This window comes from Dromiciops gliroides, chromosome 2 (genome assembly GCF_019393635.1).
Source record: "Dromiciops gliroides isolate mDroGli1 chromosome 2, mDroGli1.pri, whole genome shotgun sequence".
In the NCBI taxonomy this organism is placed as follows: Eukaryota; Metazoa; Chordata; class Mammalia; order Microbiotheria; family Microbiotheriidae; genus Dromiciops; species Dromiciops gliroides.
This window is the reverse complement of record NC_057862.1, coordinates 602,675,375-602,703,327: the sequence shown is the minus strand read 5'-3', so window position 1 is coordinate 602,703,327 and position 27,953 is coordinate 602,675,375. Positions and strand designations below refer to the sequence as shown.

At 37.4% G+C, this 27,953-nt stretch overlaps 1 protein-coding gene across 2 annotated transcripts in view; it reads left to right on the top strand.

Annotated features, from left to right (window-relative positions):
• Positions 1–27,953, top strand: part of PPP1R21 (protein phosphatase 1 regulatory subunit 21) — a 92,029-nt gene that overhangs the window by 15,475 nt on the left and 48,601 nt on the right. The window contains exons 3-11 of one of the 2 annotated variants that reach the window (XM_043988520.1): positions 8,470–8,616; positions 14,191–14,292; positions 19,967–20,131; positions 20,300–20,358; positions 21,499–21,593; positions 21,832–21,884; positions 22,400–22,549; positions 27,171–27,272; positions 27,361–27,449. In XM_043988520.1, coding sequence (XP_043844455.1) covers positions 8,470–8,616; positions 14,191–14,292; positions 19,967–20,131; positions 20,300–20,358; positions 21,499–21,593; positions 21,832–21,884; positions 22,400–22,549; positions 27,171–27,272; positions 27,361–27,449 — 962 coding nt within the window. The remainder of the gene's footprint in view (positions 1–8,469; positions 8,617–14,190; positions 14,293–19,966; positions 20,132–20,299; positions 20,359–21,498; positions 21,594–21,831; positions 21,885–22,399; positions 22,550–27,170; positions 27,273–27,360; positions 27,450–27,953) is intronic. The other variant, XM_043988521.1, reaches the window with a different exon arrangement.

The following is a 27,953-nucleotide window of genomic DNA, read 5'->3' as shown; positions in this document are numbered from 1 at the left end:
TTTGATCATTTTCCAGCCCATTTACTCTCTTCCTCTTCTCCCGGGCAAAATTCTCTGCTCCCCTGCCCAATTAACTTGTCCAGGAATACTCTAGCTTCTCTCCTGACTTTTCCCTCAGTGCCAGGTTCCAAGGGAAGCCTCTGGAGCTCACTCGTTTGTACTGTAGGTATCCCAGTCCTGATCAGAAAGGGAAAGTCCTGTACCCGAGAGTAACACTGTTGGTCCTCCTCCATCCTGAGGGATCAGGGGGCCTCTCGACTCCTCCATGCTATAACAGACAGTTTGAATGGGCTTTCTCCAGAAGAGGTGTTAATCAGAGTGTTTTTCAACTTAAAACAACAGAAAGCCACTATCACGTATTCTAAACAAATGTGAAAACTGCTAAAAAAAGAAATTGTCTTTTTTTTGGGTAAGCTGGTATTTAATATTCCTCCTGGGCTTATTTGCGTTTGAATCTTAAATAGAAGTTACTGACTATATTCATTAGCCAGGTGGATGTCTTCTGAGAGTTAATGATTAATTGGAGGAGCTGAGCTTTAGTCACTTCATCACTTTAGTCACTTAACGGAGGCATCAGGTGGCCAAGTGGATAGTGTGGCAGGCCTGGAGTCAGGAAGACCTGAGCTTAAATCCCACCTTATATCATCCTGGGCAGGTCATTTAAGCTCATTTGCCTCAGTCTTCTCAGCTGTGAGTACTTACCTCCCAGGGTTGTTGTGAGGATTAAATAAGATAACTGTAAAGCACTTAACGCAGAGCCTGGCACATGGTGGGCACTTTGTACGTATTAGCTGTTGCTGCTGCTTCTATTTCTACTACTATTATGTGACTCATTTCTGTGGCACTTGGAAATAAGAGCTATTTTAGTTATGAGATCATAAAGAGATTAATTTTATGGCACTGCTTTGTAGCTATGGTCATTACATTTGTAGTGCTGGTGACATCTTAGCGAAATTGTCAGATGGGAAAATTGGAATGTCGTCCTTTAAACTCAAGGATCCACGAACTCACTGTGGATGGACCCTCCATTAATGTGGATTTCAGCCGATCCAGGCCCCTCCTTACCCTGTGATGGCTCTTGTTCTTTCCTTTCTGTAATTTTCCTCAGGGTGGGGAGCAATTCACCTGCAGACTTGGTACTTCCTCACTTTCTCCTGACATTGTCAGTAAACTAGTGCAGCACCTCACCTGTCTATTCGTTATCCTTTGTCATCAACCTAGTGACTAGCCTTTCTTGAATGGAAATTTCTTAGTCATTTTTCTTTTTTTTTTTTTTTGGTGAGGCAATTGGGGTTAAGTGACTTGCCCAGGGTCACACAGTCAGTAAGTGTGTAAAGTGTCTGAGGCCAGACCCGAACTCAGGTCCTCCTGAATCCAGGGCCGGTGCTCCATCCACTGTGCCACCCAGCTGCCCCTCTTAGTCATTTTTTACTTGCAGTTCTTTGTGGATCACAGCCTTCTTACACCAACTGTGTGCTTGTCGAGTACCTTTTTATTGATACTCACTTTTGACTTCATTAGATCAGGGTTGGTGAGCATTTATTAAGCACTCACTATATGCTCGGCACTACCAGGTGCTGTGTTTGCAGAGATGGGAACAAAGTAGTTCCTGCTGTCAGTGGAGCTCGTGTTTCACTCTGGTGACATAATGTGTTCACAGTTAAAGGCAGGATATATACAAAAGAAATGCCAAGTGGTTTTGGTGGGGAGATTAGGGGAAGGAGGGTACCAACAGCTGGAAGAATTGGGAAAGCCTTCTCGAAGGACGTGGCACTTGAGCTGAGTCTCTGAGAGGCTAAGGTTAAGAGGGAGAGCATTCCAAATTTGGGGGCCAGCTTGTGCCAAGACAAGTTAGATACAATGTCATGTCCAGGGAATAAAAGAAAGTCAGTTTGACTGTAACATAGAGTGCATGAGGAGGAACAACATATATTAAGGCTGGAAATACAGACTGGTGCTAAATTGTAAAGGGCTTTAAATGCCATTTTGTATTTTATCTTAGAGGCAGTAGGGAGCCACAGAAGCTTCTTGAGTAGGAGAATGATTATCATGCTTGCACTTTAAGATGATCAACTTAGCAGCCTTATAGAAGTTGGATTGGAAAGAGGAAAGGCTGGATGTAGGGAGACCAAATACTAAATTAATGTTATAGTCCAGACGAGATGATAAAGTCCTGAATTACGGTGGTTATGGTATAAATGGAGGGAAGTGGATGGATGTTGAAGAGGTAGAATTGACAAGATATGGCAAATGATTGACAATGGGAGGTGGAGGAGAAGGAAGAGTTAAGGATGAATCCTAGCTTGTGAACTAGGGTGACTAAAAATGTTGGTACCTCCTTAGAAATATAAAGATGGATTGTGGGGGTAGAGGTGGGAGAATACAATCAACTTGGTTCTGGACATGTTGAGTTTGAGATAGTTATGGCATATTCAGGTAGTGTCTCAGCAGGTTATTGGAAATGTGAAACTGGGGCTCAAGACAGAACTGAGGGCTGGATATGTAGATTTGGGAGTCTTTTGCATAAAGAGGTTAATTGAATTCGTGGGAACTGATAAGCTCACCAAAGTAATATAGAGAGAAGAGGAGAGGGCCCAGAACTCTGGGGTAACTCCATGAAAAGAGTAATTTGGTTAGACAGGTAGGAAGAGAACCACAACAAAGCAGTATCACAAAACTTATGGAGGAGAGAGTATAGAGCAGATGGGAGTGGGGGGTGGTTAGCATTGTCAGATGTAGCAGAGAGGTCAAAAATAGTAAGTGTTGAGAAAAGGTTATTGGGTTTAGCCATAGAGAACAGAATTTAGATTGTTTCAGTCAAACGGAGATGATCCAGATTGTAAGGGGCTGAAACATAGGTGGGAGGTGAAAATAGAAGCAAGGAGCATATTACTCCCCCTCTTGGCCCAGTGCATCGGGGGCATTAGTGAAAGTACCTCCAAGACTATCGAGGGTGGGGAGGGATGTCATTTTCTGGAGAGAGGCAGGTTTCCCTGTTTGCAAGGAGATAAGAAGAGTGTGAGAAGAAGAGGTCTGATGTGAAGGGCTGTTAATAGTAGAATAGATGTTCCAGAGAGCACATTAGAAGGGGAGAATAGAGTAGAATAGGGGATATATGTGGTTGTGTGTACAGGAAAAGTCGGTGGCTGAATCTTTTCACTAAAAATGATAATTTGATTACTATTCCCAGATGAAGAAATGGAAAATGGAGGTAGCAGATTGGTGGTGGTGGTATTGAGTTATTTTCTGTTATGTCCAACTCTTCATGACCCCATTTGGGGTTTCTTGACAAAGATATTGGAGTGGTTTGCCATTTCCTTCTCTAGCTCATTTTACAGATGAAGAAAAGGAGGCAAACAGGGTTAAGTGACTTGCCCAGGGTCACACAACTAGTATATGGCTGAGGTTGGATTTGAACTCAGGAAGATTAGTCTTCCTGACTCCAAGCCCAGTTCTCTATTCACTATGCCACCTAGCTGCCCTAGTGGCAGAGTATGGGGATAGGAAAAGGGTATTTGACAACATACCTCCACTAGCTAGGCCCTGATGTCCTACTCAGGGGCTAGAGGCATGATGGTTGAAAGTGATAGATTCAGTCTGGTACCTGGCTAGTTATAAAGGGTTGGGAAACTAGTGTTCTATGAATCACAACCATACAATATCATCAGTAGAATATTGGTATTAAAAAAGATGGGCCTTTGTTTCATGGAAAAGTTAAGTGTAATTAAAAGAGCTTTTTAATTTCTCATCTTTCTCTTTTCCTTATGTTTCATTCTGGTCCTGACTCATTGTCTGTTTGTATTTCCAGTGTTTGTATCAAGTATGCTTATCTATTTCTGTCTGTCTTTCTGTGTATCTTGGCTATTGAGGCTTTGTAGGCTTTTGATCTAAGTGCATGCCATCTGGATAATAGGCATTCTTTCTCTGTTTGACTTTTTTCTGTATCGGCGGTTTGATGAAACCCTTGCAGATGGCATTTTACTGATTGTGTCAAACCTTGGAACATTGCAGAACTTATTGGAAGAGATCAAAAATTACACCAGAGTTTAGTCTAATATACTAGGGTTTTGATTTGAATAGGGTTACTTCTTTAGTTAATAGTAGAATTTACTAGTAAAATCATTCAAATGTTTCTCATTTGGGGACTGTGATCATTTAGGTTGGGATTAAGTGACAATTTGTCTCAGCACTATTAGTGAAAAAAAAACCCCAAATGAATAGGTTATTTCAAAGGGATAGTTTACCTATTGGAGAACCCTGTGATTAGTCACTTAATAAAATGGTACTTTCTTCCATTTCTCTTTTAGCTCCTGCCTCCACCCTCCCCTTTGCATTTAACAGGGGCTTGCTAGCAAGCTATCTGATTGATTTGCTATTTGTTCTAATAAAATAGATCAGTCACTTAAGAAAAATTTACATATAGACAACATAGTTAGTACATTAAGAGTCCCTGAACTGAAAGCAACCTTTGAGATTTAGTGGAACGCCTGCATTTTACCACTGGAGAGATTGTTGTTTGGAGAGAGAATATGGTTTATTTGCTCAAGGTTGTACTTGTAGTTCAGACTAGGCGGTCAGAACCAGAACTTGGTTTCTTTACTCTCAGTCTTCCTCTTTCCACTATTCCATGATGCCCTTTGATGTAGACAGGGACTTGTACTACTTAGGATGGTAATTTGATGTGTTAATTATAAATTATTTATTCCAAAAAAAATTATTGAGTCCTAACATGAGCAAGGGAGCCTACTAGTGGACCTGTATTTTGGTGAATTAAATAAAACCCTTCCATTATTACCTATTAAAGTATGATAAACTGAGTAACACAAAGTATTACTCTTTTGAAATTCAGATATGAATATGTCTAAATTAATGCTACTTTATTGGTTTTCTTTAGAAGAGTATATGGAATGTTTAAATATCAGTGAAACTTTTTCTGTGATCAGCCACCATTGAACTTAAAAGAATATAAGGTTCTTCTAAAAACTTACTGTGTCATCTCCCATGAAATATAGTTAGGAAGGAATCCATCTTGAAAAATCCTCCTTCTAATTACTCCTTTGTTTCTTTTGCTCTTTCCCCTTTCTCAGTTTTAAATGTTGTTTGGTGTTTCCTAAGATTTTGTCCTTGGCTCTGTTCTTTCTTCCCTCTATAGTCAGTCACCAAACATTTATTAAGTGCCTACTGTTTTTTTTTTTTTTTTTAGTGAGGCAATTGGGGTTAAGTGACTTGCCCAGGGTCACACAGCTAATAAGTGTTAAGTGTCTGAGGCCAGATTTGAACTCAGGTACTCCTGACTCCAGGGTCGGTGCTCTATCCACTGCGCCACCTAGCTGCCCCAAGTGCCTACTGTTTTGCAGGCATTGTGTGAATCTAGGCCATGTACCATATTGGCAGACTGGCAAAGTCATGAAATATGAACCCCTTCTCTGAATTAGGCTTTGACTACATAGGAAATCAGTTGTATTGAAATACAGTTATCAGAATATAAAAGAAAAAAAGAGTTATCAACTCCAGGTTAAGAATTCCTATCCCTATGGACTTTCTTTACAGTCTCATTAACTCTGACAGCTTCATGCAACACTTTTATGTAGATCCCAAATCTATATCTCCAGACCTGTACCTTCTACTGTTTATAGGACATAGCTGTCTAGATATCTTGCTAGTACCTTAAATTCAACATACCCCAAATGAACAAATGAAAAAAAAGTATTTATTAAGCACTTCCTTAAAGTCTCAAACACTGCTAAGTGCTGCAGATACAAACAGAAAAGCAAGACAGTCTATCCTCTCAAGGAGCTCATATTCTAATTAGACAACGTATATATGGGAGGGTTTATCAGGGCAGATGGAAAGGTCTAGTGATTTTTAGAGTAATGCAGCATGACAGATGCCAATGCCTGAGGGCTGAGACGATGTAGAGGCAGAACAGATGGTGAAAGGCCAGTGCACCTTAGGGAACAATGGCAGGGCAGATGGTAAAGCCTGGTGGTTTACCATCTTAGTGGAAGGATTGTAGTTAGTGACTCCTTTTGCTCATCCACACAGTGTGAACAGCCATGTTCCTCATTCATAACTATTGGAAGTATGTAGAAGACTTGAATTTTAGAGAACTAAGGATTCTGGGTATCCTTTTATGGGCGTGAGGATGGGGCATTCACCCAGGAGGGTGTGGTCAGTGCTGGTGGGTAATGAGAAGTGAGAGTTGCCCCAGGAGAGGGGAAGGGCCCCTTTAGGGCCTGTTTCTGCTGGGTGCTTGGATTGCCTTTTATGTCTGCACAGGTGGATAGGCTGGGTCTGGGGAGTAAAAACCTCCCAAATTAAATATATTGTTTCTAAAACCTGGTGGTCTTCCTGACTTCCTTATTTCTGTACATGGCACTACCATTTATCTCATCTGTAGTTTTTGAACCCTTGGTGTTCCTATTTCTCATCTACCCTATTATTTCCCACATCTTATCATTTGACAAATTACACTTTGACTGTATCTCTTATATCTGCCTCCTATTCTCTGTTCTCCCTGCCATTACTCTTGTTTAAGCCTTGCCTCAACTGTTGTAATAAGCTGCTCAGAGGCCTTCTTCCTATCACCCTACTCCTTCTCCTTTACCTTCACACTAAAGATTAATCTTCCTTATATATAGATATGGTCATTTCATTTTGCTTAAAATCTCTCTCAGTAGTTATCAAATAAAGTTCAGATTCCTTAGCATAACTTTAAAGGTTCTCCAAGACATGATGCTATCCTCAGTTCTTAGGTCTTATTTGACATTGCTGTTCTCTGGTTATTCTGCGTTCAGCAAAACTAGAATGCACTGGCCCCCTTAGAGGTCCTGTGGTTTTCTGCACTTTGTCTTTGCTTATTCTGTTCTTTATTTCTGAAATGCCCTTAGAGTTGGTATTTCCACATTCATCTCTTTCTTAGTAATAATAATAATAATAATAATAATAATAATAATAATAATAATGTTATATGTACTTGAAGGTTTATAAAGTGCTTTTACATATATTATCTTATTTACTTCTTGTAACAACCTTTGTGAAGTAGATACCACCATTCCCATTTTACAGAGGAGGAAACTAAGGCTGAGAGAGCTTAAGTGATTTGCTCAGTCACAAAACTAGTAAATTTTGGATGAAAGGTTTTCGAATATAAGGAATTAATTGTGATTTGGTGTTTTCATAACCCCATCTTTGCTTCATTATGGTCAGACTGAAAAGATGCAAGCTTTAAAAAAGCCTAAGAGAAGATGGGTGTGTACTCTGAGATTATAGAACAAACAACACAAAGAACATTTATTGAGTCAAAGTATCAAACTAAGTACCTAACCCCCACCTAGGAGTTCCTCCACACCCATATGGGCCTGGCCAAATTATAATGGGGACAGCCCAGGGGGGATGTTAAACCAGTTGGAGACTCAGCATGGCTGTAGAACTACCCTGCCTGTGAGAGAGGCAGGGGGAGAGAGAACACAGAGAGGGATGGGGAAGGAAGGTGGAGAGAGAGAGAGGAGTTGGTGGTATTTGATCTTCCATCCTAACTAGGAGACACTGCAAAACGGATTCTCCTTAGAACTGCAGATTCCAGGTGGTGGTGAGTTTGTGTTCCTTCCAGCAAGGCTGGCTTGTTAAGCCAGCTGAGCTGGAAACAAGTTTAGTGTTTGAGTTAGTTTTTGCCAGACCCAAGCTGTTCTGAATAGCTGAGAAAGCAGAGCTTATTTGAGGTACCTGGGGGCCTTTTTTACCCATGAGATTTATATTCTAACTATCTGTGAAGTGGGTCATATTTTCCCTTTTCTCTATCTCTTTTCTCATTGTCCCTAGCTTTATTAACTCCACTTGAGTTGTAAATTTTGTTACCACTAATAAAACTGGATTTGTTTGTGGAAAAGAGGCTGTTAATCTCTTTTCTTCTTAGTCTGGAGACTCAAAAAGAGGCAGTTTGGAGAAGGGGAAACTCTGGACCTAGAGGTCCCCCATTATTTTCTGAACCCCAATATTATGGTGAGCCACCCAATTAACTCTCCCCATACTAATTTTGGCCCGGACACTATTTACCTCCAGTTGATAAATAATTGTTCCTTCCTTGTATCTCACATAGGAATTTGAACCTCTCTTATGTACTTATATTTTATTTTGTATTTGTTAGACTGTAAATTCCATGAGGGCAGAGACCTTGTTTTAGTTAATCTTTTGCATCTCTCCCAGTATTGTGGTTTACATTAGATGAATATGTGAATGAATGGATTTATGCAATTCACCTAGAAATTACTTTGTTGACTAACAGATAAACTATTATCTGTACTTGAGCTTAATATTTGAGAACCTAGCACAGTAAACATATACCTCAAAATCACAGAAGTAAGGAATTACATTTGTATTTTAGTGTAATTTAGAACAAACAAAAAACTCATTATTTCTAAGCCTGAAGGCTGAATTCTGAGCAGTGGGCTATTTTTCTTGTTAATGTAGGAACAACTAAAAATGAAGGATCAGTCATTGAGAAAACTGCAACAAGAAATGGATAGTTTGACATTTCGCAATCTGCAGCTTGCCAAGAGGGTTGAACTACTTCAGGATGAACTTGCTTTGAGCGAACTCCGAGGCAAGAAAAATAAGGTAGGCTCAAATAAAAATAATTGAGGACCACTTTGCCGTCCAGGTACCAAACTGTACAGGGCTACAAAGTTTTCATCAGTCTTGTCCACCCAAGTGCCAGATCCGTTCCTGAGTCAATAAAGCAAAATTTTCCCCCAAAATAGATGTTCTTCCAGTTCACCTGGATAGATATTTGTACCAGTACTTACTTCGAGAAGAAGTAGAGAGAAGAGTTCTGAGCATTGCTTAGGCCCCAGATATATGCTTAAATCTATAGTAGCATTAGTACTTGGGAAACAACTGTGTAAATTGTCTCATGTTAGTTGTAATGATTGATATTTTATTGTGTAATATAATGAAAAGACCATCAGACTTCTTATCAGTAGAACGTAGATCTAATCTTTGTTAGTTGTTTGTGAACAAATGGCTTAATATTTCTGAGCCTCAGTTTCTTCATTGATAAGATTGGGATACTTGTACTATATTCTACAAAGGGTTGATTTAAAGGAAGCACTTTGTAGACCTTAAAATTTAATATAGGGTTGTAAATGACAGTAACAGCTATTGCTGTTATGAATATTATGTGGAGTAACAATAGGTAATAATATTTGACAGAGATAGTGTGATATAGTAGATAAAGAGCTAGCCTCAAGGCCAGGAAGAACTGAATTCTCACACATACTCCACGTGTGATCCTGTCCAAATCATTTAATCGCTCAGTGCTCTAGGCATCTCTCTAAGTCTTTTAAGTTGCAGAGAAGGTGGTAATGTATATCGTTAGAGGGAATTTCCTCACCTGGGAGTTGCCTTTATCAATTAAATTACAGTCCAATTCCTATCCATAGTAGCAATCAATAGCAACAACAATAATTTTGTTAGTGTACTGCTACTAGTGAAAGGTAAGTGTTGACTCTGAAACCCATATCTCCACTGCTTATGTGATATGGAGGGAATAATTGTATCATGCTCTTACCACAGATATGTAAGGATGTGGATACAGTTTCTAAACATTTATTCCTAAACAAATCACTGCCAAGCCAGCTTGGTATTGTTGCTGCCATACAAACTCCCCTCAGTTTAAAATTTTGGTTGTTTTTCGCTTTAAGTTTTATACAACATGGCTGTTTTCTTGATGCTATATGTTAATATTCTCATACTTTTGGAGATCTTATGAGTTAGAAATTGCTTATTTCCTAAGTCTAATTTTTAATTAGAGAGGCACTGGGCATAGTTGATAGAAATCCCAGCTTGTAAATCAGGAAGACCTAGGTTCCACCTCTGAGCCATACTAACTGACTCTGGGCAAGCTGCTTAACTTTACATCATCTTGGGCAACTCTTTACAAGGAAAATGTCTATGCTGGCTGATCACATGTTGTGTTCACCAGGAGCACGATACACTGATGAAATCATGCTTTTGGTGTTTTCAAAGTCTAGGTGCTCTGTAGTGTCATACTTTCACAGGGTTAGATCTGGAAGGTTCAGTGGAGGTCATCTCACCCAATCCCTTCATTATATGGATGAGAAAATTGAGGCCCAGAGAGGTTGTGCCTTGTCCCAGGTCACTTGGGATTGGAATCCTGGTTCCCTAACCACAAAGCAATCAGTCTTTTGCATAGGCATGTGTAAGATGTTACATGAGGGTGGAGAAGCAGTAGCAGTTAAACCAATACGTTACCATATTATGATAAATATGGGGAAAGTCACAGCTAGTTAGTTGCCTGCCTTAGGCAGGGAACGTGACATACAGCAAGACCTTTGGCCAAAGTCCCTGCAAATCTTGCCTGTATGTTACATGTACCTGAAGGCCTTTGTGCTTGACTGCCTGCCTTCCACAAGTCTGAGTTCATCTTTAAACATTCATAGAAGTTAATCACCAATTTCTTCTTTTCTGGACCATTTGGGATTACTTTTTTTTAACCTGACTTCTTTTTTATTGTTTTTTTTTAATTTTTTAATGCTGTGCCAGATGCCCATAGAAGGCTTTTTTTTTTTTTTTAGTGAGGCAATTGGGGCAAGTGCCCAGGGTCACACAGCTAGTAAGTGAGGCCGGATTTGAACCCAGGTACTCCTGACTCCAGGTCTGGTGCTCTTTCTACTGTACCACCTAGCTGCCCCCAGAAGGCTCTTTCTAAGCCAAGACAGCAGATTTTTTACATGTTCCTTTTTGGGAGGACTCATAATGACTCTTTGGTGTGTGATTTTAGTTTAGGCTTTTACTATAATTCTTGCCTATATATGAAACGGCAGGAGAGTTCCATCTCTCAACATGAATTTTGGCTTTCTCAACTTTGAGGCCCCCTTCTTGCCGTGGATTCTTGGGGGTTTTTCTTTGTTCCAGAATAACTAGCCTTGTGGACCTCTTTGGGGATTGCAGCCATATACATAGATTTTTTTTCTTGGTTAGATATATTTCTCAATCAGATAAGGAGAGAAAGAATTCTGTAAATGCTTGACTATTTTGAAGGTAATTTTGGATTCTCTGGATTCTGATCATAATTATAATCTGTTACCTGATGAGCAACCAGCAACTTTGCATGGGGTGGAGGCCAGCACCTAAGAGGCTAGGACTATGGTGCCTAAGTCCAGCTGGGAAAGACTAAAATTAAATATCCTTTGGGATTCATCTTACCCTTTGTTTCAGAAGTATAGGCCCATTTGACTTCAGAGTTTTTTATTCCAGAAGCATTTTATACAGTGGTTTATACAGTCCACCCTCTGTCTAGCCACAAAGTGATTTCCTTAAAGTACAGGTCTGATCATGTCGTCTCCCTTACCCTCCTCAGTTTTCTCCAGTGGCTTCTTTTTTCTTTAGGATCAAATACAGAATGCTCTGGCATTCAAAGCCCTTCATGACTTAGTCTCCTCATGCCTTTCCAGCCTTGTTTCCCAACGCTTACTCTGATCCAGCGATATTGGCCTCTTGGCTGTTCCATAACCAAGACACTCCATCTCTTGACTCTGGGCATTTTCTCTGGCTGTGCCATCTTTCTGGAATGTTCTCCTTCCTCTGCACCATCTAACTACTGACCTCCCTGTCTTCTTTTTAGTCCTAACTATAATCCTAGGGCAGCTATGTGGTGCAGTGGATAGAGCAGTGGCCCTAGAGTCAGGAGGACCTGAGTCTAAATCTCACCTCAGACACTTACTAGTTGTGTGACCCTGGGCAAGTCACTTTAGCCCAATTGCCTTAAATATCCAGGGCCATCTTCAGTCATTCTTATGTATATCTTGCCACTGGACCCAGATAGTTCTGGAGGAAAGAGTGAGGTTGGTGACCTTGTACAACCCTCCCTCACTTAGATCCAATTCAGTGCAAGTCATGACATCACCCCAATGTCATGTTCCTCTTTGAGAAGGAAGGACACACATACAACTATTATCTTTCTACGGGAAGTCTTATCTTCTATTCATCCTGTACATAGCTTGTTCATACATATTTGTTTGTTTGTTTGTTGACTCCCCCATTAGATTGTGAATTCCTTGAGGGCAGGGCCTGTCTTTTGCCTCTTTTTTTATCCCCTGTACTTACACGATGCCTGGTACATAGTAGGTACTAAACATTTATTAATGTTTGTTGATTAATTGGTACACTAGCTATTATAGAAGGCATCATAGCAGTTTGTCAGTGTTTCTTCACTTGACCATTTATTTACATTGGTAATTAAAATATCATCTATTGGAAGAACCCCCCCACAGTGTTTTTGTTTGTTTGTTTTTGGGGGTGGGGCAATGAGGGTTAAATGACTTTCCCAGGGTCACACAGCTAGTTAAGTGTCAAGTGTCTGAGGTCAGATTTGAACTCAGGTCCTTCTGAATCCAGGGCTGGTGCTTTATCCACTGCGCCACCTAGCTGCCCCCAGTGTTTCATGCCAACATTATTTAACAAGCACATGATTACTTTTGTTAAGGTTTTCATATTTTTTGATAGAAGAGACTGATACACTTGGAAGTTTCAAAGAAGGTAAAATAGATCTGAATGTATTATGTCTCAATGGAAAAAAAATTCAGACTTGTAATTCTTAAAAGTTTACATGAAATTCTTTTTGTACCTCATACCTCACTGATTGCAGATCTTTAGATGAATCCATTCAGAAAAACTCAGACCTTTCAGGTCTTTGTGGCTTCATGAGCTGGCAATTTATTGAGCATGTTCCTATTCTATCAGGGATTTTTGTTCCTGTCTAACATCTTTACTTTTTTTTGTTTGTTTGTTTTTTTGAATAAAAGTATTTTATTATTTTCCAGTTACATGTGGAGATAGTTTTCAACATTTGTTTTTATAAGATTTCCAATTTCCAATTTTTCTTTCTCCCTCCCCTAGACAGCAGGTAATCTGATATAGGTTTTATATATATATATATATATATATATATATATATATATATATAAACATCAAATATATTTCTGCATTAGTCATGTTATAAGAGAAGAATCAGAGCAAAAAGGAAAAACCTCAAAAAAGAAAAACAACAGCGCCCAAAACAAAAGAAATAGTATGATTCAATCAGCATCCTTACTCCACAGTTCTTTTTTTTTTCTGGATTTGGAGATCCCCTTCCATCATGAGTCCCCTGGAACTCTCCTGTACCATTGCATTGGTGAGAAGAATCTAGTCCATCACAGTTGATCAACACACAATGTTGATAACATCTTTACTTTTGAGGAGCTTTTGTGTTACTTGCTTTTGTTAGTATTTCCATTTTCAAGTAGAATGAGGAAATGAGGTTAAGTGAGAGGCAGAGAAGTATAGAAAGATGATGCCAAAAGGACAGTGTCACTGTTAGGTCAAGTCTCTTTGATAGTCTCAAGGCCCTGTGTTAAGGAGGAACAAATGCTCGTTATTGGATCATTTGCATAATATTACTCCTATGAGTAAATTTACTCTTATGAGTAAAAAAAAATCAAGAAGGCATTAAAAATAGCTAACTGTAGGGCTTTTAAAAAAGTTATGCCAGAGCTCTGCAGTTCCCTTTAATTGGAGAGTTTTAGGAATGAGAGTAGATGGATGGATGAGCTCATCTCTGGGAATGTGGTTAGGGAAGTTACTTATTTCTCTGGGGACTCCTTTCTCTCTCTCTCTCTCTCTCTCTCTCTCTCTCTCTCTCTCTCTTTCTTTTTTGCAGGGCAATGAGGGTTAAGTGACTTGCCCAGCTAGTTAAGTGTCAAGTGTCTGAGGCTACATTTGAACTCAGGTCCTCCTGAATTCAAGACCGGTGCTTTATCCACTGAGCCACCTAGCCCCCTGGGGGCTCCTTTCTCAACACCGAACTTTCTGCATATGTGGCTGTGGACAAGTTGCTTAGTTTCTCTAGAATAGTGTTTCTTCATCAGTTAAAGGAGAACGTTAATTCTTTCATTGCCAATCTTACAGAGTTATGAGGAAAACATTTTGTAAACTTTAAGGTACTAAATTAATGTAAGCAGTTGCTTGTCTAAACCTGAAATTTCATTGGCATAGGGAACTCTTGGTGTGGAAATTCCCTGTACTAATTCAGATCTGCTCTTTGTGTATTACATGGCATCTGAAAGAGTTGCTTGGGATTTTTCTCTGAAAAATGAAAGTTATGTGAATGTGATTTGTTCTTTCCATCAGAAAAGTGGAGAATCTTCCTCTCAGTTGAGTCAAGAGCAGAAGAGTGTCTTTGATGAAGACCTTCAAAAGAAGATAGAAGAGAATGAACGGTTGCATATACAAGTGAGTAAATCTGTTTCCTCTGTTGAATTTTTAAAAATTAATTTGATTTTTTGTTCTGAATTTAAGTACCAGAAGAGTACAGCATAATGCAAAAGAAGAGTATATTTAAAACACTTTGAAAAGGTATATAATAAATTCCATCTGTTACTCTGTATTTCCTCCTGGATTTCTTTCTTTTGTTTCTGTGCATTTAAAAAGAAATTTTAATGGTTCGATTTTTTCTTTTCTATCCCTGCTGTCATCCCCTCCCCTGAGTGAGACCTTCTTCCTAATTAAAAAACTTAAAGATAAAAATGTCATAACAAATATACATAGCTAAGCAAAATGAATCCACACAGTGGATTTCCCCCCCTTCCCCCCCCCAGGCAATGAGGGTTAAATGACTGCCCAGGGTCACATAGCTAGTAAATGTCAAGTGTCTGAGGTCAGATTTGAACTCAGGTCCTTCTGAATCCAGGGCCAGTGCTTTATCCACGGCACCACCTAGCTGCCCCCCCCCAGTGGCCATTTCTAAAATTGTATATATTTTTCTGAACCTTGAGTTCATCACCTTTCTATCAGGAAATGAGTTACATGCTTTATTCATCATAGATACTCTGAAGACATGATTGTACATTACATTGATCAGAGTTTTAAAGTGTTTCAGTTTTTTGTTACACTATTATTATCTTTGTATAATTTGTTCTTCTGGCTCTGCTCCCTTCATTTTGCATCAGTTTAGATTACCCAGGAATCTCTGAATTCATATCTTTTCTCATTTCTTAAGTTAAAATAGGCAAACTCTTTTTTTTTTAACCTAAAAGACTATTTTACAAAGAACTCACACAAGGCAAGTGCCCACATGGAGGTCAGAAGAAGTAATACAAGGACATTCTCAAAGTTTCTCTGAACAATTTTTTTTTTTGCAGGCAATGAGGGTTAAGTGACTTGCCCAAGGTCACACAGCTAGTAAGTGTCAAGTGTCTGAGGCCAGATTTGAACTCAGGTACTCTTGAATTCAGGGCCGGTGCTTTAACCACTGCGCCATCTAGCTGCCCCGTCTGAACAATTTTAGTATCAATTGTGAGACAAGGGAGATGCTAGTGTAGCATGGTATGCCGGTGTCAATAAAGACTGTACTCCATGAGAAAAGCAGAATCACAGTAGCACAAAGGAAACACGAGATGGACAAATCTAGAGACATCTCTATCCCAAATGTTCAAACGGACTATTTATTTGTGCCTGACCTGTAGTAGAACCTTCTGAGCTCATATTGGACCGATCAACCATAGTGAAATAAATTATACTTTGACCCCAATGTCATGATGTCATTGTTCCTCTTTGAGTATGAAGAATGAACAACAAGAAGTTAGAATATTAAAAAATTTAAAATACATTTTTATTTATATCTTTTTTTAACATTACCTTATTTTTCCCTTGGTAATCCTTTCCCTCTCCCTTCCAGATAGCTATGCCATATAACAAATAGTATCTTTTAAAGACAAAAAAAATTAGAGGAAAAAAATCAACATAATTGATCCTCTACATCAGAAGAGTCACGAAATATGTGCAGTGTGCAAAACTTATGCGCCACCTATCTTTTCAAGGGGCATACCACAGTTTTTTCAACTATTCCACAATTAATGGACATTTCCTTAGATTCCACTTCTTCACTTTTGTGTTTTTTTCCCTTTGTTTTGCTTATGACTAATTTCCCTTCTTAACACCCCTCCCCCCTGCCCCCAGTTGTTTCCCCTATTGAGTTTGATTTATTTCTACATCAAACTCTATATGTGTATTTGATCTCTGAGTTCATTTCTGATAAGAGTGAGGTTTATCTAATGTCAGCTCATCCCCCATATGGAATGTATTTTCATATGACTGTAACCTTAAATTTCTTCCTTAGAAAACAGCCTATTCATATTTTTTTGATGATTTATTAGTTGGGGAATGACATTTAATTTTATAAATTTCAGTCAATTCCTAATATATCCTGGAAATGAGACCCTTATCAGAGAAATTTGTTGCAAATATTTCCCCTCATTTATCTGTTTCTTCCTAATTTTAGCTACATTGGTTTTGCTTGTAAAAAAAACTTTAAAATTTTATATAAGGGGGCGGCTAGGTGGCGCAGTGGATAAAGCACGGGCCCTGGATTCAGGAGTACCTGAGTTCAAATCCGGCCTCAGACACTTGACACTTACCAGCTGTGTGACCCTAGGCAAGTCACTTAACCCCCATTGCCCCGCAAAAAAAAAAAAATTATATAATCAGAACTCCTTTTTTTTTAACCCTGTGCTCATCTTTATTCCTTTTTGACCATGAATACTTCCATAGCTCTAACAGGTAATTTCTTGTTTTTCTAATTTTTTTCTAATGTAACCCTTACTGGCTAAGTGATATATCCATTTACTGTGATATACTATATGAGATGTTGATCTATGCTTAGTTTTTTCTGAACTGTTTTCCAGTTTTCCCAGCAGTTTTTGTCAAATAGTGATTTTTAAAACCTTAGTAGTCCAGAGTCTTTGGACATTTCTTTCTTTTTTTTTTTCCTGGGGCAATGAGGGTTAAGTGTCTTGCTGAGGGTCACACAGCTTGATTCAGTGACACACCAAATCATTTAAACAACCTCTCACAAGTATTTCCTCCTCTCATGGCCTAAGGATCACTGTGCATGAGACTGGTAACATTCCCTTTTTTGGGGGGGGGGGGGTTTGGCTGGGCAATGAGGGTTAAGTGACTTACCCAGTGTCACACAGCTAGTAAATGTCAAGTGTCTGAGGTCACATTTGAACCCAGGTCCTCCTGAATCCAGGGCTGGTGCTTTATCCACTACATCATCTAGCTGCCCCCGGACATTTCAGATAAGAGGCTACTAAGTAGTTTATTTGATTCCTTATGTTGCGTATCTAATCTGTTTTACTGATTAGGCTCTTTATTTCTTAACCACTGCCAACTTGTTGTGATGATTATTGCTCTATAATACAGTTTTTGTGATGTTAGTAAGAGGCTCCTTTCTCATATTTTTCATTATTTCCTTTGTAACAAGGTAGTTGTAATTGTAGGTTTTAAAAAAAAAATTATATTCATTTTTTGGTTATATTTAAAGTTCTAAACTGCTTCCTTCCCTCCCTACCTTGCACTAGAGAAGGCCATCATTTCACTCTCTCTCTCACACACATTCACACACACAGGCATACACATACACTCATGCACATGTAAAATCATGCTATGCATAGTTCTGTTTATCAGTTCTTTCTCTAAAAGTGGATATCTTCCTTTATGGGTCCATTGTAGTTGATTTGAGAATTTTAATATGCATAATAACTTAGTTATATACAGTTGTTCTTCGAACAATATTACTGTTACTGTATATAACATTCTTTTGTTTCTGCTAATTTCACTTTTCATCAGTTCATGTAAGTCTGGGTTTTTCTAAAATCAGCTGGCTCATTATTTCTTATGGCACAGTAGTAGTATTCCATCACAATCAAAACCACAACTTGTTCAGCCATTCCCCAGTTGATGGTCATCTCCTTAATTTCCAGGAATTTTGTTACCACAAAGAGAGCTGTAATGAATATTTTAGACTATATAGGTTCTTTTCCTTTCTCCCTGTTCACCTTAGGAAACAGACTTAATGGTGGTATTGTTGAATCAAAGGATATACATTTTTGCAACTCTTTGGGCATAATTCTAGATTGCTCTTCAGAGTGGTTAGATCAATTCTCAGTTCCATCAGCAACATATTAGTGTCCAATTTTTCCACATCCCTTCCAACATTTGTCATTTTCCCCTTCTATCATTTTAGCCAATCTGATAGGTGTGATATATCTCAGTTTTAATGTGCATTTCTCTAATCAGTAATGATTTAGCACATTTTTTATATGACTATATATAGTTTTTATTTCTTCCTTGAAAACCATCTGTTCATATCCTTTGACCATTTTTCAGTTGGGGAATGACTCATTCTTATAAATTTGACAGAGTTCTCCATGTATTTGAAATATGAGACCTGTGCATTGAGTAATTATCTATAAAATTGTTTCCCCAATTTTCTACTTCCCTTCTAATCTGGGTGACATGTTTTATTTGTACAAACCCTTTTTAATTAAATGTAATCAAAATTATCCATTTTACATCTCACAGTGTTCTCTATCTCTTGTTTATTCTTAAATTCTTCTCCTGTCCATAAGTCTTAGATATGTTCCATATTCTTCCAATTTTCTTCTAATATTCTTTTGTTTTTTTGTTTTTTGGTGAGGCAATTTGGGTTAAGTGACTTGCCCGGGGTCACACAGCTAGTAAGTGTTAAGTGTCTGAGGCCGGATTTGAACTCAGGTGCTCCTGACTCCAGGTCCGGTGCTCTATCCACTGTGCCACCTAGCTGCCCCTCTAATATTCTTTTAATTTTTTCTTCTCCTATTGCTATTGCTAGCATTTCTAATACAATATTGAATAATATTGGTGATAATGGGCATCCTTTTTCACTCCTGATCTTATTAGTAAGGTTTCTAGCTTAACCCCATTACAAATAATGCTTGCTTATGACTTTTAGTAGGTATTTCTTATCTTTTTAAGGAAAAATTCATTTATACCCATGTTTCAAATTGGGGGGGGCGGGGCGGAGCAATGAGGGTTAAGTGACTTGCCCAGGGTCACACAATTAGTAAGTGTCAAGTGTCTGAGGCCAGATTTAAACTCAGGTCCTCCTGAATCCAGGGCCAGTGCTTTATTCACTGTGCCACCTAGCTGCCCCCTCAAATGTTTTTTTTTTCTTCCAAATGTTTTTTTAATAGGAATGAGTATTCTATTTTGTCAGAAGCTTTTTCTACATCAATTGATATAGTCATATGACTTTTTGGTTACTTTTGGTATTGTTATAATCAGTTATGTTAATAGTTTTCCCTACGTTAAACTATCTGTGCATTCCTGGCATAAACCTCACTTGTTCAAAATATGTAATCTTTGTGATAAATTGTTGTAATCTTCTAGCTAGTATTTTATTTAGGATTTTTGCTACAATCTTCATTAATGAAATTGGTGTATAACTTTCTTTAAATTACAGTTTAAAAAAATAACTATGCCAAATCACAAGATATGCTTATCTCAAACTATATTGTTTGATTTTTGATTCCATATAAATGGTGAGGGGGGAATGTATGAAAAATTATTTGATTTTTGGAAATATTTCTTATACAATATTTGATCTTTAAGAGATAGAAAATATTTAGCTATAACTTCTCATTTTGCATATTTTTAAAATGTATTTGAACTTGGCTATAGTACTAGTAATTCAGTATTTTGTGGCTAATGTTCTGGTATATCTATTTGAACCAGTAAATGACTTGCCTGAGGGAAAAGCACTAGAGATCTTTTGAGAATAACTTTTTAAAAGTTTACTTGTGGGACAGCTAGGTGGCGCAGCGGATAGAGCACCGGACCTGGAGTCAGGAGTACCTGAGTTCAAATCCGGCCTCAGACACTTAACACTTACTAGCTGTGTGACCCTGGGCAAGTCACTTAACCCCAATTGCCTCACTAAAAAAAGAAAAGTTTACTTGTGTTTTTATTGGAGTACAATGCAGTAAAAATTTAGACCTTAAACACTAAGATTCTCTGGCCCCTAGAATGTAGTTGAGAGGAGACAAAGATAGTCTTGATAGTAGAATAATGGCTCTTTTCTTCTCAGTTTTTTGAAGCTGATGAACAACATAAGCACATGGAGGCAGAACTGAGAAGTAGACTGGAGACATTGGAGACAGAAGCAGCACAGCACCAAGCAGTGGTAGATGGTTTAACAAGGAAATACATGGAAACCATAGAAAAACTGCAAAATGACAAGGCCAAATTAGAAGTAAGCTTCCCCATTTGTTAAAAACGTCTAAAAAAGAGTCAGATCCTCATTCTATGTGCTTTAAAAAAAAAGGATGTTATTTTAAGATGAGAATCTCATCTGAAATACCTTTCTTTTCTGCTTTTATTTACAAAATGGGGATTTTGACTTGTCTTTTTTAAAATTCAGGTAAAATCACAAACGCTAGAAAAAGAGGCCAAGGATTGTCGACTTCGAACAGAAGAATGGTATGTTTAAGGGTGTTGGATGTCACAAATGTAACTTTCTTTTTTAAAAACTTTTTTTTTATACAAATGTAAATTTCAAAGAGCATTAAATTAGGAAATCAGAATACTTGCTTTCTCTTGTCTTGGCTTTGCAATTAACTAGCTATGTACAGGCAAGTCATTTAATGTCTGTGCTTCATGTTCTTCATCTGTAAAAATGAAGGAGTTGGATTAGATAACTTTTATTGTATCTCCTAGATTTGTAATTTTATAATCTTGAACACTTTGTTCATGTGGTCTACATCTTAGTATCTAGGTTGAGGGTATAGTTTGTGGTTTGTCTTCTTGGTTTCAAAAAAAAGGCATAGCACCATATTATTTCCTATTTTAAGTGACTTGAATCAAAAGTGTCCTGCAGTGGTCTGTGAAGTTAAGGCACAGTACCAAATCTCCACTATGCTTTAAATTTCTGCAAAATGTGCTTTTAATGAAATAAAGGTTTATGATCATTTGGAAATATCTAAATATTCTAGTTAAAATTTTATTTTTGTTAAAATTATAAAAATAAATAAAACTTTAATTTGTAGTTATAATTACATACATGTAGAACAGCTAGTAATGTTGTAGTTATGTATCTCATATTGTTCTTTAGATTGTAAAAAAGAGAAAGTCAACCAAATTTTTTCCCTTTTGGTTTATATGGCATTAAAGGAATCATGTCAGTGATTCAGCAAACCCGGGGTGAGGTTAAAAACAAAACCTAAATGACCAGCTTCTCTTTTCTGAGATCAGATTAATGTAACATCCCTTTTACTTTACATCTTACATTATAGGGAGAAAATTTATGATTTTGAAATTAAAGATGAATTTGTCTAAGTTTGGAGAAATAAACCAAGTGATGGATAAAATATTATAACAACGGTAACCTTTTCCACACTATTAAAATCTTTCACTAGAAGCCATAGTTCTTTAGGACTAAGGTGCTAATGTGACTGAGTATTTTTTTTTTTATTCATTCAAAACCCAACAGCTCTTCATGCTTTATTCCAAGTCTAAGGTATGATAATCTGAAAATGATGTAACTTGCAGTTGGTGTGTATAAATATATAGTTTAGAATTTGATTTATAATGTTAAGGGTTTGTTGTTTTTTTTCCTTATAGTCAGCTTCAATTAAATAACCTTCATGAGGATTTGTCAAGTAGATTAGAGGAATCCTTGTCCATCATCAATGAAAAAGTACCTTTTAATGACACAAGTAGGTATCTTAAAATTTTTCTGATTTAATGTTGGGACACATCAGGCTGACTAATCGTGGTCAGTTTTTGCTCTCTTGGTCATGTCCAGAGGTTTAACTTAGATCAAAAAGTAGATTTTGGTGACATTAAATTCTCTTATATTGTAGAACTAGCATGTTTTGGGGTTAAATTGTTTCTTTGCTGTTTTATGTAAGATGGAAACCTCATATACTATGTATCACTCTTTTTGTCTTCTAGGATTTAGTCAGTATAATGCTCTGAATGTTCCACTACACAATAGGAGACATCAGGTAAACCACAAGATACATTTTTTCTTTTTCAGTGCTCATTCCTTTAAAAAGACCAAAGTTGGTTCATCTCATTGAATGACAATCAACCAGAAGATTTAACTTGTTTTTACTTATAAAATTTGCACGCTGTTGTTGCTGAAAGCAATAGAAATAAGGCCCATTAAAATTTTTTTACTATATTGTGTGACATGAAGTCCAGTAGTTAAGCATACCATCTTTTAGGCGAATGGAGCTTCCAACTGGTTAACATAATATGTTAGACTAGTAAGGCATCTGTGATAGAAATGATTTCAATTAAGTGAAAGGGAAGTGTTTGCCAAATTTTCATGTATCTCTAGTTAGGTTTGAATATTAACAGTTAGGGTGGAAGACTTCATTTTAAATCAAGGAATCATTTATTTAGAAATGTTAAGATGGTTTTAAGAGGAGAAACAACTCCAAGAATATTATGAAATAGTAGTTTGGCAGTTGCATTACTGTGTTCCAGTTTTAATTTTGTATTTGTAATTTTAAAGCTGAAGATGCGGGATATTGCTGGGCAGGCCTTGGCTTTTATTCAAGATCTTGTGACAGCTCTTCTGAACTTTCATACCTACACAGAACAGAGAGTCCAGATTTTCCCCATTGATTCTGCCATTGATACTATATCACCATTAAATCAGAAGGTAAATTTGTTTCAATACTTTTTTTCACTTTCATAGAAACAAGAAATTTTATTCTTTAAGCACTTTGCTTTTTTCTTCTCTTTTTTTTTTTTTTTGGTGAGGCAGTTGGGGTTAAGTGACTTACCTCGGGTCACACAGCTAGTAAGTGTTAAGTGTCTGAGGCCAGATTTGAACTCAGGTCCTCCTGACTTCAGGGCTGGTGCTCTATCTACTGCGCCACCTAAGCACTTTTAATCAACAGATATTTAGCACCTGTTATGTGTGATTGTTTAAGGAGCATTTATTAAGTGCCTTCTATGGATAAAGCATGGCACTAGGTGCTTGTGGGGAAGTGGGGGAATTTAGCCCTCCAAAACTTACATTCTGGTCGTACAACATGCCATAAACATGTCAACTTAAATAACAATACGGGGATTAATTACAACAGTGTAAGAGATTTCACAAGGTAGTTCATGCTTAATTGCTAAAGAATGGTATGAAAAAATTGTCATGAGTTCAAAGGAGAAGAGGAATCATTGAATGGGAGTAGTTGACAAAAGTTTCATGGTGGATGTAGCAGTTCAGCTTGCTGTAGAAGGATTGGTAGAATTTGGGTAGGCAAAGAGGAGACAGGTGGGCAAGAAAATACGCAAAAATTATATGTGTGTGTGTGTGTGTGTGTGTGTTGTGGGGGGCTAGGAGTGGGGTAGGAGAGACAGTGATTGGTCCAGTTTACCTGTAATTAATTTACAAGAGTAATGACAGATATGACCAGAAATATAGATTAGGGCCAGATGATAGTGAGCCTTGAATTGTTAAGCTGAGATTTTAGGCACCATTTTGTTTATGATAGGCCATTTTAAGTTCTTGGTGTGTTTTAGGGCTGAGGTAGAAACACCAAAGGAAGTAATGAAGTAAGTAGGAGAAAACTTCCCAAACTGGGGGGAGAACCCGAGTTCAAATTTGGCCGCAGACACTTGACAGTAGCTGTGTGACCCTGGCTAAGTCACTTAACTCTCATTGCCCAGCCCCCCCAAAACACCCGCCCCCCCAAAAATAAAAGGAATGTTACCAGTCTCAGGCACAATGGTCCTTAGGCCACGAGAGGAGGAAATACTCGTGAGATGTTGTTTAAATGATTTGGTGTGTGATTGAAGCAAGCTCTCACTGAGTCTCCTAGATCCATCCTCATTCTCTGTGTCAGGGTAGCTTAATTATTTGAAAAGGAGAGGTAGCATCCTATTTAAGCAAGTTTGATTAGTTTTCTACTTCTGAGGTTACAAGCAGAGAGTCCTGGACATCCGGGACCTGGAAAAGTATAGATCGGCAGGTTCTAAGTAATTTAATACGGATAGCTTTCAGAGATGGGGCAGTTCAAAAGGGAGAGGAGGAGAGGAGATGGCAAGGCCGTAGATAAGTTGTTTGACCTGAAAAGATTGCCTGAAAAAACTGGAAGTTTTTATAGATTATACCATTCACCTAGATTTTTAGCAAAGCATTTGATGAATCCTTTAGTTGCTGTTATGTGGGGAAAATGGAGAGATGTGAATTCTGTGATAGTACAAGTAGGTGGAATTAGAATTGGTTGGATGACTAGATATAAAATAAAGTCTTTTTTATTGTTCCACATCAGCCTTAGTAGAAGGCTTCATTTGGGTTTGACATATTGTAAACAATGAGTTGTATAAACTCTAAATAGCATGCTTTTCAAATTTGTGGGTAGAGGAGGCAACTAGGTGGCACAGTGGATAAAGCACCGGCTCTGGATTCAGGAGGACCTGAGTTCAAATCCAGCCTCAGACACTTGACTCTTACTAGCTGGGTGACTCTGGGCAAGTCACTTAACCCTCATTGCCCCACCAAAAAAAAAATATGACATACCCCTCAAATTTGTGGGTAGCACAGAACAGGGAGGGAGAGCTAACTGCCTAGGAGACAGGATTCCAAAAGATTATGATGGACTTGAATATTGGTCTCAATTTAATGAGATGAAATTTAATAAGAATAAATATGAAGTCCCTTCCTGGTCATAAAGTTGATTTTTTTAGCCCACGTTTAAGTAGAGTTAGGGCTTTTTATCAGTTTCTTTGAAAAAGATCTGAAGATTGTAGTAAACTGTAATCTCATTATGAGTTAGTAGTGAGATATGGTAGACAAGAAACCTGATATAATTGCCTTAAGAGGGTACCTAATATCAGGAATTAGGAGCTTCTAATTCCATCAGATTCTGTCATGGCCAAACCATATCTGGACTCCTGTCTTCATTTTTGGGTGACATATTTTAGGAAGAACATTGATAAGTTACAGTCCCATCAGAGGAAGGTTACTAGCATAATGAAAGGTCTCAAATTCATGCCATTTGAGGATTGATTGGAAGAACTAGTGGCCTGAAGAAAGAAACCTTGGAGGAGATGTGATAGCTGTTTGAAAGACCCTCATGTGGAAGAGGGGTTAGACTTGAACTGGTTGGCCCACAGGGGACAGAACTAGGAGTGGTGAGTGAGAGTTGCAAAGAGGGAATTTTTACCTAATAATTAGAGTTCTCTAGAAGTAGAATGGGCTACCTGGAGGTAGTATGCTCTCTCCTCACTTAAGATTTTTCAGCAAAGACTAGAAATTTATATCTTTAAATGCTTATATCAGTAAAGTAGAGAAAGAGCAGACTAATGAATTGGGTATGCAATTAAAAAAACTAGAAAAAGAATAAACTAAAACTCCCCAAATAAACACTAAATTAGAAATCCTAAAAATTAAAGGTGAGATTAATAAAATTGAGTGTAAAAATCCATAGTAATAATAAATAAAACTAGGAGTTGGTTTCATAAAAAAATAAAATAAACACTTGGGTAATTTGATTTTTTAAAAAAGAGAAAACCACATCACTAGTATCAAAAATGAAAAGAGTATACCACTAACAAATATGAAATTAAAGCAATTATAAGGAGTTATTTTGCCCAGTTATATGCTAATAAATTAAAAAATTTAAGGGAAATGTAAGAATATTTACAAAAATATAAGTTGCATAGATCAGCAGAAGAGGAAATGGAATAAATAAATCGAACAAGCCACAAATGTGCTTCCTTAAAGAAAAGCACTAGGACCGGGTGGATTTACAAGTAAATTCTATCAAACATTTAAAGATCAACTAGTTCTAATATTACATAAATTATTTGGAAAAATAGGCAAAGAAGGGATCCTACCAAACTCTTTTTATGAAACAGATATGATACTGAAACCTAAACCAGGAAGAGTAAAAACAAAGAAAATTATAGACCAATTTCATTAATGAATGTGGATACAAAAACCCTAAGTAAAAGACTAGCTAAAAGATTATGACAATATATTACACAGTTTATACATTATGATCAAGTGGGATTTATACTAGGAATGTGGGGATGATAAGAAAAACTATTAACATAATTGGCTATATAAGTAATAAAAGTTTAAAAAATCATATGATTTTAAAAATATGATTATTTAAATAGATGCAGAAAAAGCTTTTGATAAAGTATAACATTAATTTCTTTTTTTGTTTTGTTTTGTTTTTTTGTTTTTTTTAGTAAGGCAATTGGGGTCAAGTGACTTGCCCAGGGTCACACAGCTAGTAAGTGTTAAGTGTCTGAGGCCAGACCTGAACTCAGGTACTCCTGAATCCAGGGCCAGTGCTCTATCCACTGTGCCATCTAGCTGCCCCAAACATTAATTTCTATTAAAAACACTTGAAAGTATCGGTATAAATGGATTTTTCCTTAAATTGATGAAAAACATCATTTACCTAAAACCATCAACAAGTATTATTTGCCATGGTACATCATCATGTCAAGACATTAGGGTAGAATGTAAAGAGGGCTGGCCCTGGTAGACTAGGTTTCACTCTACAGCTATTTTTCCTGCTGTAAACTGGGGATAATAATAATATGCACTGGGATTTGGGGAGAAAACATCTGTAAGGTTTATATAAAAAGTGCTATATGAATTTGCATTGTTATTAAGACATTTTCTCTGCCAGATGTCAAAGTGATGAAATTGTTGATAATATTTGAATTTCCAAAATGTAGTAGATATGGTATACATCATGTAATAAAGTCACTTGTTATTGTTTTTAGACAAGAGGGAGATGTGCTGGTGTATTGACTCACTGGCACAACAATTGATTCTTTACCCGCACCACCCCACCCCACCTTCCTTTTTCCCCCATTTTAATGTGGCAACTGTAAGAAAAGAGTGGAGTTCTGTTTTGGGGCCCAACTTGCAGGGAATCTTAGAGTTAAAAGGAATGTTAGAAGCTAACCAGTCTCCCAACTAATCTTTCCTTGAAGCAGAAAATTTCTCAGTAAAATATTGACCCTTGTGCCTTGTGGATAAAAGCTCTATTTCTAGCTACTTCTTTGGTGTCTTTGCTGCTGCTGCCAGTCTTTGCCTTGAATGGAGAGTAAAGATTTTGGAACCAGCCAGAGCAGGTGGCATAGGGAGGGTAGGGGGAGAACTACTTTTCATTTAAAGCTTGGGTTTTCTTTCAAGGCAATTTATTCTTATCAAAACTTTTGTAATCATTTGTTATACAGCCCATTAAGTTCACTTATGAACTTGTTAACATTTTTTATTTTCATTTTAACTCATAGGCTTTTTTTTCCTCCTGCAGTTTTCGCAGTACCTTCATGAAAATGCATCCTATGTTCGCCCTCTGGAGGAAGGAATGATTCGCTTATTTGACAGTATTACTGAAGATACTGTGACAGTCCTGGTAATTTTTTCCCACTTATTTCTGGGAAATGGGATCTCTTCTTTCTGCAAATAATTCTATTAACTCTGTGATTATTTTTCTTTCCTAGGAGACAACTGTGCAATTGAAAACTTTTTCAGAGCATTTAACCTGCTATGTATCTTTTCTTAGGAAGATCCTTCCTTATCAGTTAAAAAGGTATTTTTCCCTTGAGGTCAGTTAACTTCGTGAATTGCCTCCTTCTAGCCTGATCTCCTCAGAATATTATTAAAATAGAAAATTTTCATCTTGTATCATATTTGAACTTGTTTGATCTACTCCAGGTTTGAGCTTTTATTGGGAAAAAAAAAAGGATGGCTTGAATAATTGTGATATCTCACATTTACAAAGTGCTTTATATTTCATAAAGTTCTCTTCTTATAACAACCCTATGAGATATTTAGTTTAAACATCGCCATTTTACATAGGAAGAAACTAAGGCCTAGGGCAAGGATTTGATGTCATGTGATTCTCCAGAGACACTTAAATTTCTGAGTAAATTCGGTATAGAGTCTTGAATTATAATTACTCCAGCTTTCCTTTCCAATGGATTATAATGCATGGAAAAAATTTAAAAACACTATAATTATCATCCCTAAACAATACATTTATGAAAAATGGATATTTTCTCTTTGTTACTTAATAGTGTTTTGGTATATATTA